Below are 19,894 nucleotides of genomic sequence, written 5' to 3' on the forward strand. Positions count from 1 at the left end.
ACTTTAAATATTTATAGAGGCTGAAGCAAGGGAGCTAGAAAAAAAGAAAAAAAAGAAATACAAAATTATGGAAGAAAGAAAAAAAAAACGTATCACAGAAGGTAATGACTCTGGCCCCCGAATTGATGGTGTTATGCTGCGAGAACTGGAAGAGGCTCTGGAGACTTAACAGTTAATTATTCCTTGGGCGTCTCGTGAAGTCATCCGTTTTAAATATGAAGGAAAGCATGGGAGAGCACTATCCAAGCTGACTGAAGCCGAACCATTCCAGGCCGAGGCGCTTCAGGTAGACGCGCACTCAGAAGAAGGGAAACGGGAAAGATTTCGGAAAGCCGTCTTTTGCGCTAGACTCCTCTGCGAGTTTCAGTTAAACAGGAAGTAGCAGAAACACCAGTGATGAAACAGATTGGTTACAGACAAACGCACACAAAAAAACTGAATGCCCAAAGTGTAAATCAGAGGTCTGAGATATTCCAGTAGAGTGTGAATACAGAGGGGATTTGTGGGATATTGAGCGGAATCTGTGATTACTTCAGTGGACGGAGGTAAGACTCATGTTTTGGATGTTTGTTGATCACATAGACTATTCAGACACCAGATGTGAGCATCTCCCATGCTTCTGTCAATGAACTCTCCCATTATTAACAATTAATGAAGGAGCAAGAGGTAAAGTCACTCCAGCTGTGAATGATAAGATTAATAATAAGATTTGGAAAAGTATGAACTGTGAAACTCTGAAGGGCAGCTTGCAGTAATATTTGGCATTTCATGTTCTGTTGTGTTCCCTCCCCCCCACCCTCATTCTCCTTTACTTGGTCATTTCATGAGAGAGTTACAAGGGCACCAGGCCTCTGAATCTCTTCCACTTATTATATTTCTGCAATTCCAGACATTTTATATTTTTACATCTGTAAGGCCACAGTTTGGGGGCAAACAAAAACTCCTTTCTAAAAGCAAAAATCAATCATGATATTTCACCAATTTAACAAACCTACACTACTCACTGGAGCACCTCACATTTCACTGTACAAGCTTTAGGTTCTTTTCTTTCTTTTTTTTTTAGTGGTGGTGTTAAAATGCCGTTACTTTCCAAATGATGTGAAAAAATAATCAATATTTCAAATTGTTCTGCAGACGTGAAGGTTCTGTACAACAACAAGAACAAGAAGAACAAACAAAAAAAAAAAAAAAAGCTAAAAAACCCCCCAAATCACTGAAACCAAAAGGTGTATGTCAATAATCAGCATTTGTCTCTTTTAGAGACAGAACAGGGTTGATGGGGCTGGATTAGGACCCACTGGGACAGTGCAACCTCCACCGTTAGATACTGATGCCCACCACCGGTCCACCACCATGGTGGTCTGACAGTCACACAAACCCCTGCAGAGCTAAGCATGGGGCAGTATTGCATAGATACAGTATAGGGTGTAGCTTTTCACATATTCAGTCACAGTGGTTGGGCAAAAACAAGAAAACCTTTTCTTTTTTTCCTCGTCTGTGTATTTTCTTCCCATCAGAACATCCGTGAAAAACACGAGTCTCAAGTGGTTGGTCTGACAGCAAGTACTCTGGTATTATTACAAACGGAGTCACCACGGTATAAAAAAAATAGCCTTTCGCTGAGGTTGTCGAGTCTCCCCCGTCAGTGCTGAAAGGGCCCTTTGCCAGGCTCAAGGGTCACAGTGCATTGCCCCCCCACCCCACGCCGCCCCCCCACTCCCCGCATGCTTCTCTCAGAGCTCCTCCTTCCGCTTGACAACCTTCTCCTGGTCGCGTCCTCTTAAGCTGCGCATGAAACCCGTGAAGCCTGCCTCCTGTGAAGACAAGGAAAGTAACAATCACCACAGCATATTTCTCAACTTGAAGCAAGTTCTCAGGCAGTCCTGTGGATAAACCTCATCTTCACCTGATGGTGCTGAGGGGGAGGACAAAATGTAAATACCGCCACTGTGCTTGAGGTCAGGCTGCACAGTGTTTTCTGCTGCTGCCCGCAGATAATTCTCCACGTACGGTTGAGTTGAGCTGGACTGAGCTCTGAACCATTTGATGCTATAAATAATTCAGTTGACACATGATTTCAGGCCAAGAATGGCAGTCTGTCCACAGGCAGGGGGAGGGAGGCAAGGTGTGGAAAAAGTAAAGCCAACCCACCCCCCCGTCACTGAACAACATCTCGGAGGTTGTTTCTGAGTTTCTGACACAGGGAGAAGAACTGCAACAGCTGGAGTGAAGAAATAACAGCATTAATGATGCATCTTTTTCTCCTCTACTTTCAATCCTGTTCTAATTTCTGAACCAGCTGAACTATCTAAATCACGCATCTCAAACACAAGGCCTGAGGGTCAGAATCGACTCGGCAGACTCCAATCCAGCCGACCAGACGTCTGTGAGAAATGCAAAGTGAGCGAGTGAACAGATTTTTATTTCAAGATGAACAGCTTTTCCTATTGATACCCCCATCCCTTCTTTACATACTACACCAAAGTAATTAAGTAGTGGATAAACAATTCAATGACCATCTGCTATAGAAATGTCAGTTTTTAGACAGCGAGTCCAAAAGAAAAAAAAATGGATATTTTCTATAAATTGTACTTTGACCTTATCTCCAGTTTTATGCATTTATCATGTAAATATGTTATTATCTAGTGTCACTGTTCCAGCTTGCTTAACATTAACGTGGGCTGCATGTGGTCCACAATGTAAAATTCGACATCCCTGATCTAAACGCAGTCTCAGAAATAGTTTGTGATCTGAGATTTTCTATATTTCTGCACACATGTGAACCTAATACATAACCTCAGTAAACACATCACTTTGAGAAGGAGATAAACAGAATCTAAGTTGGTCACTTAAGTTAAAATGTTAGATTTGGTCATTTACATATTGAGAATAATCATCTAATATTAAATGTATGCGACCTCTAGGATTAATCTGAATGGGATATTCGGGTGTTTTCTATCGATGGGATGACGAGGATTACAAATCAACCATGACTGAGATTTGAGTCGGGTGTGTTTTTATTTAAAGAGCGCTCGTTATGACACGTTTGAGGACACAAATCAAGAATAAAGGAGATTTCTGAAGACCTCAGAAAGCAGTTGTTAATACGCGTGATGGTGGAAAAGATTACAGAACCATCTCTAAAGAGTTACGGCACACAACAAAATTGTTGCCCTTCTTTTAAGAACAGTAGGGCAATAAATAAGAGTAAAAGTAAGGTGTGAGACAGGGAACAGCTTTTCTAACATTTGCTAATGTTAATCCTCCTGAATCCACTATGGAGGGATTCAGCATGAGAACTCGATCCCAACTGCAAACACTGTGGGGATGGGAACATTATGGATTGGGCCTGTTTAGCCGCATCTGGGCCAGGACAGCTCATCATCATTGATGGAGCAATCGATTCTGAAAATTATCAGCAGATTCTAAGGAGAAACGTCAGGACGTGCGACACGCACACTGATAGCATCTTGGGATGACGAAGCCAAAGTCCTGACTCAGGCCAACAGAAATGCTGAGGGATCCGAGGCACGTAGCTCATCCAACAGTTTAATGCATTCTGCATGAAAGAATAAATTCCTTCAAGATGGTGTGCAGGACAGATGGACGGTAATCATCTGCTGTTGTAACAAATGCTTCTCATCTATCTCTCAGGACATCTGTGGAATATGATATTTTAGCACATATTAAAAAACAAAGTTCACAACCTTCCCCATCCAACTGTAATCCACACAATTGTTGGCGGTTATTGGTTTCTCTGATAATTGGGTACTTTTTCCCCCCCTATGCAGATCATCACTGAACGTTCATTCACTGCAACATCATAAACCGCCTCCAATCACTTACCCCTCGATCTCCATTGTACTTCTCCACAAACTTGCCATAGTTGTAGTAGTTGAATGTTGGGTAGCCCTCCACCCCTTCCTGCTTGCAAAGCTCGTGGTTCTGTCCTTTAGTGCAGTCCACAGCTGCGTACACGATCTGAAACAGGCAATTGCGCATTCACTTTCAGTGCGCATAATAAAGCATGCTTTAAATTCACAAGATTTTAAAGGCGCTTGGCACCCTGCCGTATTCAGATGAGGCGCTTGGGACTGTGCCTTAATTAGATGAGTGTGTAAATAATCTGAAAATATTATTTTTTTGTCGTAAAAAGTTTTCTCCAACTAACAGACCCATTTCACAGCACCCATTCTGACATAAAATAGCAAGGAAACACAGACGTGACCAATCACATTAACTGAGGCTCCGTGCTTATATACAACGGAGGCTTCATTAATTTGATTTGTAACACCTGATTCTTCTTTCTATTTTCTGTCAAACGGCTGCTGTGTAATAAGCTTGTTAAATAAACTTCCTACCGAGACATAATTAGTACATAAGAATACATAAACTTCTCAGAAAATCTCCTTTTGAGCTACATTCGAGGAAACTTTACTGTAGTATGAATTTCAAAAACTGCAGTCATTATCTTTAATAGTTAATAGGTTTAACGCAGACATTCATTAAACAGTCAAGGTAGTTTATGTGTTACTTCTATTATTCCTGGTGCATTCTTCCCATTTATTGTTATTTTATTATCACTGACAATTATTTGAATTCGCACGATGCATTTCCATTTTATGGCCAGTTAGCTTTTGTTTCAGTGGATCTTAAGAACTCGGTATATTTTCAGATGAAACAAACTTTATCACAAGTCTGTACATTGCTACTATTAAAAAGGTGAAGAATATTACAGGAATGCAAATGAGGACACAGCTACAGCACTACTGTGCCAACTCTCATTTCTTTGTATTTGCTAGGAAAATAAGGAAACAGGTGAAGCAATTTATTGAGACGTGTGTAAACATAAACAGATTGAAGAAAAACTGATTCTGTACAGTTCTAATGAGCTTGACGGTCAGTATTTGATATGCTCCCCTTTATTCTTCAACACAGCCTGTTGACCTGCATATTGATAATAATTTGAACCAATAATTTCAAATTTGATTTATCACTCCATAAGATGTGTTACTTCTGATTTTCAGTCCAGTTCTCGTGTAATTTGCCACGCCTCAACCTTTTCTCCCCATTTCCCTTTCTTATAAATGGCTTCTTGAGAGCTAAACTTCCACTGAGACCATTTAAGATAAGATAAGATAAGATAACTCTTTATTGTCATTGCACAGTCATACATAGTACAGTAGTACAATGAAATTGGAAAAACTGTCCTACGTCGGCACTACATATAACACAACACGACACGATATGACACATCACAACGTAACAAACAACACAACACAGTATATTAACTTAGTATAAAAAAGAAGAATAAGTGTATGTGTATTGCACACTGTTATTATTGCACATTAATTATTATTGCACCTTGTTATAAATATAAATATTATTGTTATCGTTTTAAACATTGTTACCTCCCCCTAAAAAGTCCAGGGAGGTATCCAGTCAGGTCAGCTATTTACATTGATCAGGGCTATTGCCCTGTTGTAAAAGCTGTCCTTGAGTCTATTTGTTCGGGACCTCAGCAGCCTGAACCTCCTGCCAGACGGCAGCAGCTTAAACACCCGGTGTCCTGGGTGTGTGCAGTCCCGTAGGATGCTGCGTGCCCTCTTGAGACAGCGAGTGCTGTACAGGTCCTTCAGGGAGGGAAGAGGATGTCCAATGATTTTTTGGGCCATGTTGATGACCCTCTGGAGTGCCTTTCTGTGTGCTGTGGTGCAGCTGGAGAACCACACACCGATGCAATATGTCAGCACACTTTCAATGGAGCAGCGGTAGAAGACGGTCAGCAGCTCCTTCTTCAGGTCCATTTTTCTGAGGATTCTCAGAAAGTGGAGACGCTGTTGGGCCTTCTTTAAGACCGCAGAGGTGTTAGAGCTCCATTGGAGGTCTGTGTCTATGTGCACACCCAGAAACTTGAAACTGGAGACCCTTTCCACGCACTCCCCGTTGATGCTGACAGGCTGCAGCTCGGACTTCCTCCTTCTGAAGTCAACTACCAGTTCTTTTGTTTTGGTGGTATTGAGGTCCAGGTTGTTGTCTGCACACCAATCTGACAGCCTCTGAACTTCAGCTCTGTATGCAGTCTCATCTCCCCCTGAGATGAGCCCCACCACAGTGGTATCATCTGCAAACTTGATGACTGTGTTGTCTGGGTGGGAACTAACACAGTCATGTGTGTACAGAGTGTACAGTAGGGGACTCAGTACACAGCCTTGTGGAGAGCCGGTGTTGAGGCTGAGGGCTGAGGAAAGATGAGGCCCCACTCTAACTTTCTGACAAGGGTTCAAGTGAGCAGTGGATGCATCTCTCAAGTCCCGTGTCAGGTCTTTGCTGGATTTCCCCCCCTGCCAGCCATCCAGCTATCCACACATCTTACTCAGGGGTGTGGGTGAGCTGGAACCTACCCCAGCTGTCAAAGGGCGACAGATCACCCATCTATCGTAGGGCTAACAGAAAGAAATACCAATATGTCTTTGGACTGGGAGGAAAGTTTACCTGGAGAAAACCCATACCAGCATGGGGAGAACATGTAAACTTCACACAGAAAGGCCCCAGCCAACCACTTCACTTCATGACGGCTTTGTCAGTTTTCTTAAGGACACACTGCACAACATGCTGAAATACACCAGATTTTTACCTGATAGCCTTTTGAGATTCCCCTTGTTGAAAATACTATTTTATGTCTATCAAACTGTGTTATCTTTGGCATTCTTCTTAGTTTCAGCTAATGAAATAGAAACAAAATTACCACAGGCTGATAGTAACAGAGTGCCAAAAGATACAATGTATGTAAAACATTGTATAAGGTGTAATGTACAGATGTAATGTAGACAAACACTGGTTAGGTTCATTTTTGTGTTTCATTGATTCATAGGTCAGATTTAAGAAAAACAATCCTCTGAAAATGGTCAAGTTCAAGAACTCGTCTGAAAATAAGTGAAAAAGCAGCCAATGTCTAAATAAAAACTTTGAAAGACCTACTGCTCAAGACTACTTTAAAAATATCAAGACGGTCTGGCTGCTTGGAAGCAAAATACAAAGAAATGAGGGACGGATTAAGACTTTTACACAACATTATATTTTGAGGTGCTTGGGACATGCACAAGACTCAACACGGTCCCCATTTCTTAAATTATGACCACTAAATGATGGTTTCAAGCTATAACTACAGATAAGTTTGGCAAAGGCATGGCATAATGTAAAATGTAATGTAATGTAAGAGTCGTGCCATTATCTGTGAAAATGCTTAGCATTAGCATGCTAAGCTAATTAGCATGGCAATAGTTCAGTACCTGCCAAAAACACATTTTGTGATCTTTCTTTTTTTTTCAGCTCATCCTTGAGTTGACATTGACAAGATCATCATATTCACAAGAAGGGAAGGGCCATGAGGGTCCTGACCTTTAAGCACAATAATGTATCACATTCATGGTGATGGCTGGCTGGCTGGCTGGATTGGGGGGGGGCATTGAGAAAACATAATGCCTTAGGCTACAGCTGTCACCGGGATGGAGGCATAAAAGTGACTTACGCATTGGTCTGTTTATGTGGGTGGTGCAAAAAAAAAAAAAAAAAAAAAAAAAGCCCCCCAACAACAATCAGCGAGCATAAAAACAACAAGCGAGATTTATGTTGCGTGGCTGTTGCATCGATTAGTGACAAGCTGTCCCAATGAGGCGTAAATGCTGCCTCACTGATACATGGCTCACTTAGCATGTCCTTTTGGACAGCAGAAATGTCACCCTCTCTCAGGGTGCTGAGTGCTCCACATTGAACTTGTCACCATCAAATAATCGCTCGCTGTCTATCTGTCTGCCCGAGCCAAACGTGGAAATGACAGACATGCTGCGGAAGGAGAAATATTTGACACTTATGCCGCACCGCAAACGACTCGAAAACTTTCTTGTCCTAATTACAAGACACATGCACCTTGTTTTGTATGCAAATATAAATACTCAAGTGACAGAAAATCTGCATAATTGCCAACAAATCGCTAAAATGGGTACAATGCAGCAGAATGTCGACTTCATCTGCATCACCAGAATAGACACGGGCAAACAAAAAAGCGAAGATAGGGAGCAAATGGAGCGCATATGAGACAAGAGAGAGCCTATAAAGGGATATTCTTCTCTGGTCTGTTAATCAAGTGTATTAAGCTGTTCTTCACTGTGCTCCCACAACAAGAGTATTTCATGGACTTGCAAGCTGTGCATATTCAGCAAGAGTGAGGTGCATCACCTTTGGAAAGGCACAATAGTCGACAGAAATTAAGGTGAAACCACCAAAAATTACCCTCTTCTTTGTATACCTGGGCAATTTACCACAAGATCTTGAGCACTACGTGTTTTTCTTTTTTTAATTGTGAAATCTTTAACCACCTTTAAGTTAGGGCAATTTGAGATACATAGAGTGTGCTTTAAGCAGCAGCAGCATTAGAGATGGCACTGTAGCTGCAATGAGGGGTATAATGTAACTACAGGCTCCCTCCAAATGCTCATCCCTGTGCAATCAATCAGAGTTGCCGTGAATTGACAGGAGAAAATGAAGTCATAGAGCTGTTGTTCTTCAAAAGGTCCTCAGCCAATTCCGTTATTGATTCATCTTCAAGTGACAGAGGACCCCACATCATATTATTGGCTGGATAGTGAAATTTTAGGGGGCAGCATATTACCATTTGGCCTAGTATCTCTACCAGCGTCAAACCGAGGAACAAAGAGGTACAGCTACACTCAGAGCTACCTCTGTTCTAACAACAAAGTACCTGTGCTTGTAATATCTAACATGGATCTGCATACGCTGGACTGAAACCACCTCAAGGAATACATTAGCTCATATTAAAGAGTGACACAGCACTGAAGGGGTTACTGTAACACACCACGTCTTTGATTTATTGTAGCTGCAACACAAGCATCAACTGAGTAATGGGGACTGGCAATAGCACTTTTATTTACATTGTACATTTTATTACACGTAAACTCAGTATGATTAATATAAAATATAAAAACATAAACACCTATAAAAGGTCTTCTCTGCCTTATGGTAATAAAAAACAAATTTTACAAAGAACTAATATACAAGTTACTACAGCTGTGCACACACTGGAGGTGATTTGCAGTGACGTGGCAGCTACAGACCACAGACTGTATGACTTCAATGAGGAGTGACTGAAGGGACTACCAATGAGAGTGAAGAATATTGTTCATTGACATATGAACGTTCAAAATACATGAAAAGCTGAAAGGTGTGTTGGGTTAACTAAATATTGTGTAAAGTACAAATCACAGTGATTCAGTGGTCATTAAAATGTGCTTGGAATTTGCAAACCATCACATAAATCCTGACACATTGCTCTCCCCTACATAAGCTGACTTAAATGGTAAATGGTAAATGGCCTGCATTTGTATAGCGCTTTTCTAGTCCATAGGACCCCAAAGCGCTTTACACTACATTCAGTCATCCACCCATTCACACACACATTCACACACAATTGGTTAAAGGTATCTCTATGGAAGCCAATTTCGACTTATTAACTCGAAATTTCAAGTTAGCGCTGCCAATCTGTAATCTACGGGAATGACGTCATTTCCTTGTTACCCGGAAGCTGAAGCCCTCAGCTACAAATGCTACAGCTAAGCTACCAGTATTACATCCAGTCATGAATGCACAAATTGCTGATTATTTTCAGCGTGACTTCACAAATGATGAAATCCTTGTGTTATTAGCTAAATCAATCACATATCAGCAAATGTACTCTCGAAAGCGCCAATTTCTTGCGATCTGGTTTTGAGTGTGCATTCTCCTGCGCCATATCCTTCCGGATAATAAGAAATTTCGAGTTATTGATACTTTTTTTTAGTAATGGAAACAGGCTTTCATAGGTATCAGTATCAGCAATTCTCCTGTATTTACTTCTGACTGGGTTATAGACTAATAATAAGCAGGAAACTAGTGAATTAACATAGCAAGAGAACAAGGCATTGAACTTAACAAAGTGTTCAAAAGATGAAACAAATTTCCTGCAGATAAATACAGAAAAACACAAAAGCCAAACTCATTCCCCGTTGTTGCTCGAGCATTGCATCACATCTCCACACATTACCACCACCTGTTGGTGACTGAAAGAGGTTGACATCATTGGTAGTTTGTGTAGATTGGAGCATATACAGCTCCTCATTGATGTGCGCAGAACCCCTAACAGGGAGCCATGCATACAAAAACAACTGCAAAGCGCCAGCAGAGGTCAAAAGCTCCACGGGGAAATCTTGATTTCTGCAGCGCTGTGGTCAAGACGAACCAGTGTGCTTCTCTATGATTTTACCAGTACAGTAGCAGCCACAGGGTAGGTTATATTAAGCAAATCCTTAAATTCCCTAATGAAACTGTGTTCTCATCGCAGTGCTGTTCCAGCCCATGTGCACCTTTAACGCTGGTATTGATTGGAATTTGGAGAAAAGACAGAACAGCATGGAACAAACCCTGTACACGGCTCCCATGCTGATATACAGCAGAATGTGGAGTTTTAATTGTTTGTGTCTTCAAAGCTTGCAGCTAAGCCCGTGTTAGTCTTTGGTAAATGAGGCAAGGGCAGTTAATAGACTGTGATCAACACCGGTCTGGCATAATACACTGGGGCTTGTTCTTGATAAACAGAGAGAACTGCCAAGTAAACACAAGTACCCACTATGCAGATTTAGTCCTGTTCAAACAAAACTTCAAATCTCCTCTGGCCACTGGGGGAACGACAAGAGGGAAATACATCTTAAAACTGTGCATCTGTGTGACTTCCACACGAATGCAGGTCCCCTGATTATGCAGCTTGTGCTACTTTCATCATAACCTCGAAACTCAAGGTATGGTTTAAAGCAACTTAAAGTGGATTTGTTATGTTCATATCCTGCTTTGCTAAATCAGTCTTCCAATGGACCTGAGTGCAGCTCCAACTGTCTCAATAATGACACTTCAGTCTCTCTTCTTTGAACTTTAACAAGGTTAGAACCAGCCTATCTTGTGCATAACTTGATTGTAATGAGTAGTTATTCGAATTTCTATTGCCTTCACCTCAGCTTGATGAAGTCTGGCTATTCTTCTCTGCCCTCTGGAATCAACAACATTCCAGCACATTCCAAAGGTGCTCTATTGGAAGATTGGATCTGGTGACTGTGGAGGCCATTTGACGACAACGAACTCAATGTCAGTTCGCAAAACCAGTTTGAGATGACTTGAGCTTTATAACATGGAGCATTGTCCTGCTGGAAGCAGCAATCAGGAGATGGTTTCACTGTGGTCATAGGGGATGGACATGGTCAGAGACAGTGGTAAATTCATATTCAGGGTCCCCAAATGGACAAGAAGCTATCCACCACACTGTTACATCGTTGCACCACCAGCAGCAGCCTGAACTGTTGATGCAAGGCAAAGAGGACTGATGCTTTCAAATTCAAACCATCTGAATGGTGCAGCAGAAACAGACTCATCACACCAAACAACTTTTATCCAGTCTTCTACTGCCGAATTGTAGCCTTTGTTTCCTGTTTTTAGCGGACAGTGGTACTTTGTGTGGTCTTCTGCTGCTCTAGCCTACAAAAAACTTTGGCCTTGGTCTCAACAAGACGTTTTTTAAGTTACTGTGTTGGTGCCACACATGGTGGGTCATGTTCAGAGTTATTTAAATCACCTTTCTGTGGAGATTCTGATTTGAACTTCAGCAGGTTGTTGTGTCTCCATGTCTTTAGAGATTTACATTAACAAGCAGTTTAACAGGTCAGTCTAGTGAGGTGGCTGGTGAGTGTATATGACAGAAAATAAGAAAAAGCGTGAAGGATCTGCTTTAAGGTTGTGGTCCCAAATACTGAGTCTCATAGTACATTTCTGGCTGTTGCGAAAGTCTTGCTTAAAATATAAAGTAAATATTGTAGTATGTGGTCAGGTTATCAATGTTGTGTGTTTCTTGATGGAAAATGTAAGAATCGTTGTTACCTTACAAGATAAAATCTTACAAGGTGCAAACAAAAAGTTACTGGAATTGAAAAGTAAATGCAAGAGTCTTAAAGTGAGGGATCTGAAAACAGCAGCAGACCTCGAAGCAGTTGGGCTAAAGAAGCAGAAAACCTTCTGCATGTAATCTGCCAAGCAACTGCAGATGTAAATGAGCTTCTAGCTAACTCTGATACAATGCATCAAATGGTAACATTTATGTTATTATACATGATCCTTTTTTCAAAAAAAATAAACTCAATCACTAAAAGCAGCGGAAGTGCAAGAAAAGATTAATTTAAACAGATTTATGGCTAAATTTAAATATACATTTTTAAGGGTTAAATCCATCAACTTTTAAAACCACACAAACCTCTTTTTAAATATTCAGCTCTATTATTTTGGCTTGTCGGGCATTGACCATTCGATCTGACTGAAATTATGGTTATTTATAAATGCACAGATCTACTTCAGTATTTAGAAATGAAGGAAGCGAGTGTGAGTTTCTGCAGAAATGAATAAATGAAATGATGTGTTACAGTTGCAGCTGATATCCAAATTTCCCAAGGAAAAAAAAAAAAAAAAAGGTTTAAAGCATTTTCATTTTCATCTGTTTAAGATTAATGTTATTGAGAAATGTTACAAAGAATTGCCTCAGAAAAATAGATGGCTAAGTTGCTGAGGACACCATCTGACATTGATTTAGAAAAATTCCAAACAACTGAGACAGCAACACGGTCCGAGAAATACTGGAACAACAGCTATTCAGCATTAAGCATTTTGATGAGACTTCACAAATGATAAGGCAGCAATTAGATGGGTTTTTTTTGTCACTTCAATCTGATACTTTAGCTTCGAGCGCTGCCTGACACGTGTCCAAAATTCCTGCATGTTTGAAAGGGAGAGAGAGCAAGAGAGTGAGTCACACAGTTGTGGTTTAAGAGGTTTGGAAATAAGCCCTGCAGTCAGAGGGTATTAACAGAAATGAGCAAGAGTGGGAGGGTGTCAGGACATGAGTCCCTGAGGGTAAGTAACGAGAGGGAGTGGGGATGATGGAGGATGAGCGTGAGTGTGTCCTGTTGCCACTACATGAACCTCCATTAACCTCCAAACCCCAAGCCTGCAGAAAATTTGATGCAACAGTGTGGTGCTTCATCTAAATGGTCAAACTGGAGTGGACTGGAGACACTGAACCCTAAGTTACAGCTCCTCTGCTACTGTTCTGAGTGCGCTTGTCAAACACTATGTAAAAACCAACTAAGGTCAAAAGCCTTCTATAGGTGGAAGCCAATTACCAGTTATTCCTGTGTGAGACATGAAAACAATTATTAGGAATGGGGCGAGAGGACTTTCAGCGCTTTGGGGTCCTTAGGGACTAGTAAAAGCGCTATTCAAATACAGGCCATTTACCATTTTAAAGATGTGAATTCTCAAGTTAACGACAATCGAAAGACTTTCTGATAACTTTGCATCAAATATGCAAATGCATTTACTCTGCAAATGCTCGTTCTTTTGTTTTTATAACTAACACCTTTCAAGCTGTAAGAAAATACAAAAAAAGCATCTGTGAAGACTACAGAGGATAAATTAATGTGAATCATGATGATGTCTGAACATTTCAAACATATTCAGATCTTTAAAGTGCAACTTATGTGGTCCACTTTGGAAAAGAATTCCCAAAATGTGACATATTCCCTCCTCCCCTCCCGATAATACTTAACAGACACTTTAGTAGGCACACCATTCTAGAGCCAGGTGGGATCAGGTTTTATTATCACGTTCAAGTAACTGATTTCAGATGATTTGAGATTTCAGAAAATGCGTGCACTGCGCACATAGACAGATAGATATGATCAGCAACAACACTCAGGCAGGCTGTGGCATTTGAACAAAGCTCAGCTGGTACTATGTGGCCAAAGGTTTGCAAGGAAAATATCCCATCTGCTTCAAGGTTCAACCAGCTTATCTGACACCAACAACCATACCACATTCAGAGTCACCTAAATAACCCTCTTTCTCCTCTCTGACGCTTGTTTTACATTTGGTGATTAAATATTTGCATTAATGAGCAGCTGAGCAGGTGTACCTAATGAAGTGGCTGGTGAGTGGATATATTGTGTATGTCCAGGGAACGCTTAACACAAACACAATAAATGAAAGAAAGAAAGAAATCATTTCTAACCTAAAGATGGAAAATACAAGCAAACAAACAAGATCTTAATAATTTCACAGTGATAAGCTTTGAGCCTGAGTGTAACTGAATAGAACCTGGAAGAAATTAGATCTAGTAATGACTACAGCCTGTCACGAAAGACTGTAATAAAGCAGACACACAGGATTACGGCCTGTCAAGACCACGGTGGAAATACGTTATGTCATTTGTAATATTTTGTTTCTGCAACATCAGGTCCCTTGTTGGTCTAAATCTGCGTCTTTTGTTCCATTACTTTTAAAATAACTATTTTATTTGTTGTGAAAGACACGATACAGCAAAACAAGATAAAAAAGCAGCTAGAATTTGTTTTATTTGTCTTTTTTAACTTTAGCCTGAACACTGCGCGGAAAGGTTTCAAATCAATATTTATTCAAATCAATACCGATCTTCTAACTGTGAGCCGATTACCTAAAACCGTGATGTTTACTGTAAGCACAGCTCCAGTTAGAGGCATCTTTGCGCCGCCATCAGAGCCAGTAATCACATATCTAAGTGAGTATGTGAAAAAGCAACACGAACCTTGCGATCCTCTTTGAAGAGCTCTGCTGCGGTGGTGAAGTGGGGGACAGCGTTTTTACAGTGTGGACACCCTGGAAAAGAACAAGCAGATGGGCTGTTATCACAACTATATCTATTATCATCATACATTTGCACCGCAAAACCGAGCTTCATGCCCTAAACGGAGAATTATACCGAAAGACGACACAGAACACATGCAAGTATATACTGCCGGTTACTAACAAGGTCACTTTTATATTATGAGAGACTGTAGATCTATTTATTGGCATCATAAACGCTACCTCCCCGACTCTGTACTCCAACAGCACTCCATATACAGTATGCCAATACCTACAGAGCACATTTATAGACAGCTCTTTTGTTTTCTGTAGGTGGAGGCAGGATGATTAACTGTCCACAGAGCTGACCAGGAGGAGGAAGCCTTTCCAACTCTAGCTGCAGTGCATTAATAAAAGAGTGATGACTTTTTGTACTGGGAGACTGTTTGCTGTTCTGACAACTTTTCTTCTCAGTTTCTGCTGAAATGTGACGTTTTCTTAGACCTGCTCATTTGCTTTAATCTTTTGTTGATAATGTCAAGTATGCAGTCCTTCTTCTGTTAATTAAAAACAACCCTTTGCCCCTTTTGGAAATAAGAAAAGGCAAGGATACCCCTTGTGGTGACAAATAAATTGCCCATGAAGAAGAAAGCAGCTTGGCAGTGGGTGACTAGCAAGACACTTTCATGTGCCGAGTTAGGGTTAAAAGCTAATTAAACCCTGAAGCATAATGAACAATATGCTTAAAAGAATTTGTTACTTTTTGAAGGTCTACATAAGGCTGTGGCAGTTGTCCAATCGACTCTCCAGAGCAAATTCTGATGGTACGTTTGGGACATGAGTTGTCGGCCAACTGCGGATACAGTCCCTACACCCGGCTGAATGATCAGGAGATATTACGGTTAGCTAAACATCTGAGTCATCTAACTCAATAAATGGATTTTCAGTCACTGAAAAATGATGGGAGAACCTGCTTGAACATGCTTTCCCCCAAGGCCATGAATCTTTTGCTGCAACAGTTTTCTGGTTTCAGGCTTTTCATTACAAATATTTGCAAGGGGCTGCAGGGGATGTTTCTCCAATTTGGCCACAAAACTAGAGGCCAGAGAAGGATTTTAGGTAACAAGGCCCGATGGTGTTCCATTTCTTTTCAAAGGTGCTGGACAGGGATAAGATGCTCTTTTAGACAAAAGCAGCAAAGGCCTTTTTCCCCCATGGATGTCACTTGTGTTCAGGTCACAGACTGTATTTCAAAGATGGACGTAGGCGCCATTAGGAAAGCCCTTCTATTAAGGCGTGTAATTTACAAAATAAACATTTTTCTTAATAAATACAATTTCAAAGTAATGACTTAAATTTGAACTTTAAACTCACCCAAAACTATTTGAACTCATCAAATGAACCCGAGGCTCATTTTTCTACAGACTTCTCTATAACTCAGACTTCTTTTGTACCCATGCTTACGATTAGAAAAAATATACAGTACAATAATGTGCAAAAGTCTTGAGCTATCATTTTGTTTTTGTCTTTTGCTTTCAATGAACCAGACTCGCCGGCCGCTTTTTTCAGTCCAGTCAATTTCCACTTTCACAATGGCTTCACTTTTCAGAGCTAGAAGCCAAGTCCATCCTTTATATACAGTTTGATTATTGTCATAATGCAGAAGGAAATCTATCTGGCAAACTGACATCACAAGTGGGAAGAAGAAAATAAAATATCACTATAAGCTGCACTATTAAGATTTCTTTCACAGGCTGCAAGTGGACATATCTGACTACGTATGTCCACAGGCATCATAGACACACACACACACACACACACACACACACACACACACACACACACACACACACACACACACACACACACACACACACACACACACACACACACAACTCTCTCTCAATTCGATTATATGTCAACTGTGCAAGTACACATTTGCCAACCCTTTCAGAGCAGTCTCCCTAAGAGAGCATTCAGCACCGCTCACAACCCATTTCCTGCTGAATTACCCTTTTAGCTGCAACATTAAATGGCCTTTAAACCTGTAAATGTCCTGTCGCAATTTTGAAACTGGTGTATCAAAAATACAATCGTTGTCCGCGTCTTTCCCTCACAGAAGGAAACAGGAGGCTGATCAGGCAGCTCCCTGGTGCAGCTTAGAGACTGCCTTAAATTAGCAGTTAAACTGAAGAAAGGAACGGGGTTTTGCTCTGCATGGCAAGTACAGGAATTTTTCAGCCTTTATATTTTACTGTACCTTCGGTCATCAAAAAACAGGTAAAAAATGACTTTGAGTTGATAATGATTCCTGCAGTTCTCATTTCTTGACTGTACCTGCACATTTAAACTCCTCTTTCTCATAATTACCATCGCAGACAGAGTGAATCTGAGTGAAATCGAGGGTTGATGAATGCAAAGTAACCGCCCTGTGGATGCGCTGTAACAGCCTGGATTTGAATATCTCCCCTTAGTTCGATGAATCGTGGAAAGTACGGAAGGAAAAAAAAAAAAAAAAGAACATTAAACGCGCCAAAGTGTTATGTCTCAAACTGACCGATCAACAGTATACAGCGGGCCAACAAATGGGTATTCAGTGAATCAGAAAATGCTTTAATTTAACACAGAACGCATGCGAAAGGAGACAAAGATGATGTTCCAGCATTTAATTTTAGTTTAGGGTTCAATTATGCAGATTTGAGGCTAAAGGATAATAGCCCAAGCCTCTGCTAAAATTATATCGATTGTTCTGTCTGAAGCGTTTCCAGCCTTGATGTTTTAGAAAGCAGCTGTATCTCATCAAATGCTCCATTAGCACAAGCTCCTTCACTAATAAGACACTAGCGAGCAAGGTGCAGATGGGGCGGACGAGTTGGGAGGGCGGCAGGTTGACGCGGCCTGATGTACATCTGGAGCATCTCTTTGTAGAGGGAAGCACCAAAGGGCCCAGAAGAGGAAGCAGCCTGACTGCTGTGCCCTGTCGCATGCTTTGAAGCCCTCATCAGAAACAAAGGGCAGAAAAAGGGCCAAAAAAACCTCCCTAACAGGGACAGAGGTGCATGTGTGAGTCTGTGTGTATTGATAATTAGCCTTCCTAATCTGTATTCCTCCTGTGTTTTGCATGAGGACACATATGAAGCGTGTCGAAAACAGAGATTTCTGCCTTTTCTTTCATGGAAGTCCAGTCACTAATCTGTTGTTTGTCTGTTTCTCAGGGCTGAAAATATAAAAAGGTGGAAAAGTGATTTGTTCATATTTCTTTTAGTAATATGACTCAGTCTCCCTGTGGCTTAGGTGTGGCTTTTTTATATACTGCCCAATGACGAGGTTTGGCAAGAAGCTCAGAGTTACGTATGCACGCTGGTTGAAGTCCAGGCTACGATCGCACAGAGTTCAAGAGGACGAAGCTGCGATCGCACGCGGCTGCGACAGCTTCACAGACGTTTGATATTTTCATCACAACAGCCCGAGCAGATGAAATACAAGAGCTTGCGAAAGCTGCCAGTTACAGATGAGGCTTTCAGCCATTCCAGATGTTTGTGTAAGAGCTTCCTTCTGATTTTGTTTGCAGATGCTGAAAGGAGTTGATTTTAGTATTAAAGACACTTACAGGGAGCGTAGAACATGACCAGAGCGTGCTTTTTCTTCTTCAGAGCCTCTCGGAAATCCTCCGACCCAAGATGGCTGACGCTGGAGGGTTTCTCCTCCCAAGACTGCTCCGGTGGAGGAGGCGCCTGTGGACTGCGGGGGATGAAATAAAGTGAAAATATTACGTGCACTCCAGGGAAGGGAAAATTGTCTCAGATTTACTGTAGAAAAGGTAACATAAATACAGTTTCTACCAAGATTTTGTCTTTATTTTGTGGGCCAAGGAATAAATGAATAAAAGCTTACTATGTAACTACCGGTGATATAATGGAACTCACACTGAGTCACACTTTATGTCAGCCTGATATAAAATTATGTCTGCTGACCTGTGATTGCAGACTATGACTTTATGGAGCCTGCAGATGCCACAGCTGGACTGATGTCATTGCAAGTCCATTACTTTTTGACCCTTTCCAAAGATTATTCTCTCACAGTGGGAGGAAGTCTTGAAAAGCCGGTGCTACGGCCAATCAGTGCTTCACTTAACTGCTCAACTTTTGAAGCGATCAAGCTGTCGGTTAAGCATCAGACTCACTTGTGCATGAACTCGATGATCTTGTCTTTGTTTCGCAGCTGTGGCAGCGTGTACTTCTCTTCACCTTTCTCGAAGTACTTAACCGTTGGGAAACCAGAGATCTTGAAGCGATCCGACACAGCCTTATGCACCGTGGCATCCACTGCTGCCAAAACACCCGGACTCTGCAGACGTTACAAAAGCAGACAGGGCACTGGTAAAATAAGATCTATAGACTAATCTCTTCAATTAGAGCATAAATGGTCACTCAGTCTAGCCTATCTGATGACACCAGCTACATTGGGAAAAAGATTACGCCATCTGTGTATAAAAAAAAGCACTGCATTAGAAACATCAGTAACATTAGCAGAAAAACAAGGGGGGAAAAATAATGATACGCTGGGTCTAAAGAGCTCAGGGTGACCGTGGCTCCCGTCCATTCGAATTAGATAATGTGCAGGCTTTTCCCATTGACCTCCAGTGCTGGGCAGAAAGCCACAAGGACAAGGTCCAAGCGCCGGGCCGGGGGGACGTTCACGGGTGAGATAATTGCTACAGTCACCAGGCTACAGTTTTATAGGCCCTGCCCCTGGCTGGGGAGTGTTAGATTACCACTGAGGACAGAATGGGGGGAGAGGAGAGGTGAGTAACACGGCCCACTAATCAGAAACACATCAAAAGCTGGGCTGTTGGACTGGCTGACCAGCGTGTCAAGCTGCAACGGCCAAAAGCCTTAAAGCCAAAAAAGAGGGATTATTATGATCTGCTAATGACACATGACGGTGTGTGCTCAGTAGAGTCTGAGATATGAAGCACACAGGCCTGTAGATATGCATGCTGTAAACAAACAAAGAAAGGTCGAGAGACTTACATCTGCACCCTTGTTGAGTATTTCAGCAGCTTCATCGTACTCTGGCTTCATTTTCTTGCAGTGGCCACACCCTAAAGAGTTAAAAAATGCACATTAGAGGCTGACTGACGGAAGGA

The 19,894-nt window shown here is 41.4% G+C and overlaps 1 protein-coding gene across 1 annotated transcript in view; it reads right to left on the reverse strand.

Annotated features, from left to right (window-relative positions):
• Positions 1-972: 972 nt before the first annotated feature.
• Positions 973-19,894, reverse strand: part of pdia5 (protein disulfide isomerase family A, member 5) — a 74,989-nt gene continuing 56,067 nt past the window's right edge. Inside the window, exons 12-17 of the mRNA XM_080902214.1 lie at positions 19,779-19,849; positions 18,929-19,092; positions 18,356-18,486; positions 14,708-14,778; positions 3,847-3,981; positions 973-1,814 (exon numbers count right to left, since the gene is read on the reverse strand). Of these exons, the coding sequence (XP_080758340.1) occupies positions 1,734-1,814; positions 3,847-3,981; positions 14,708-14,778; positions 18,356-18,486; positions 18,929-19,092; positions 19,779-19,849 (653 nt within the window). The 3' untranslated portion in view covers positions 973-1,733. The remainder of the gene's footprint in view (positions 1,815-3,846; positions 3,982-14,707; positions 14,779-18,355; positions 18,487-18,928; positions 19,093-19,778; positions 19,850-19,894) is intronic.

This window comes from Rhamphochromis sp. 'chilingali' (genome assembly GCF_963969265.1).
Source record: "Rhamphochromis sp. 'chilingali' genome assembly, chromosome: 14".
NCBI classification, from domain to species: domain Eukaryota; kingdom Metazoa; phylum Chordata; class Actinopteri; order Cichliformes; family Cichlidae; genus Rhamphochromis; species Rhamphochromis sp. 'chilingali'.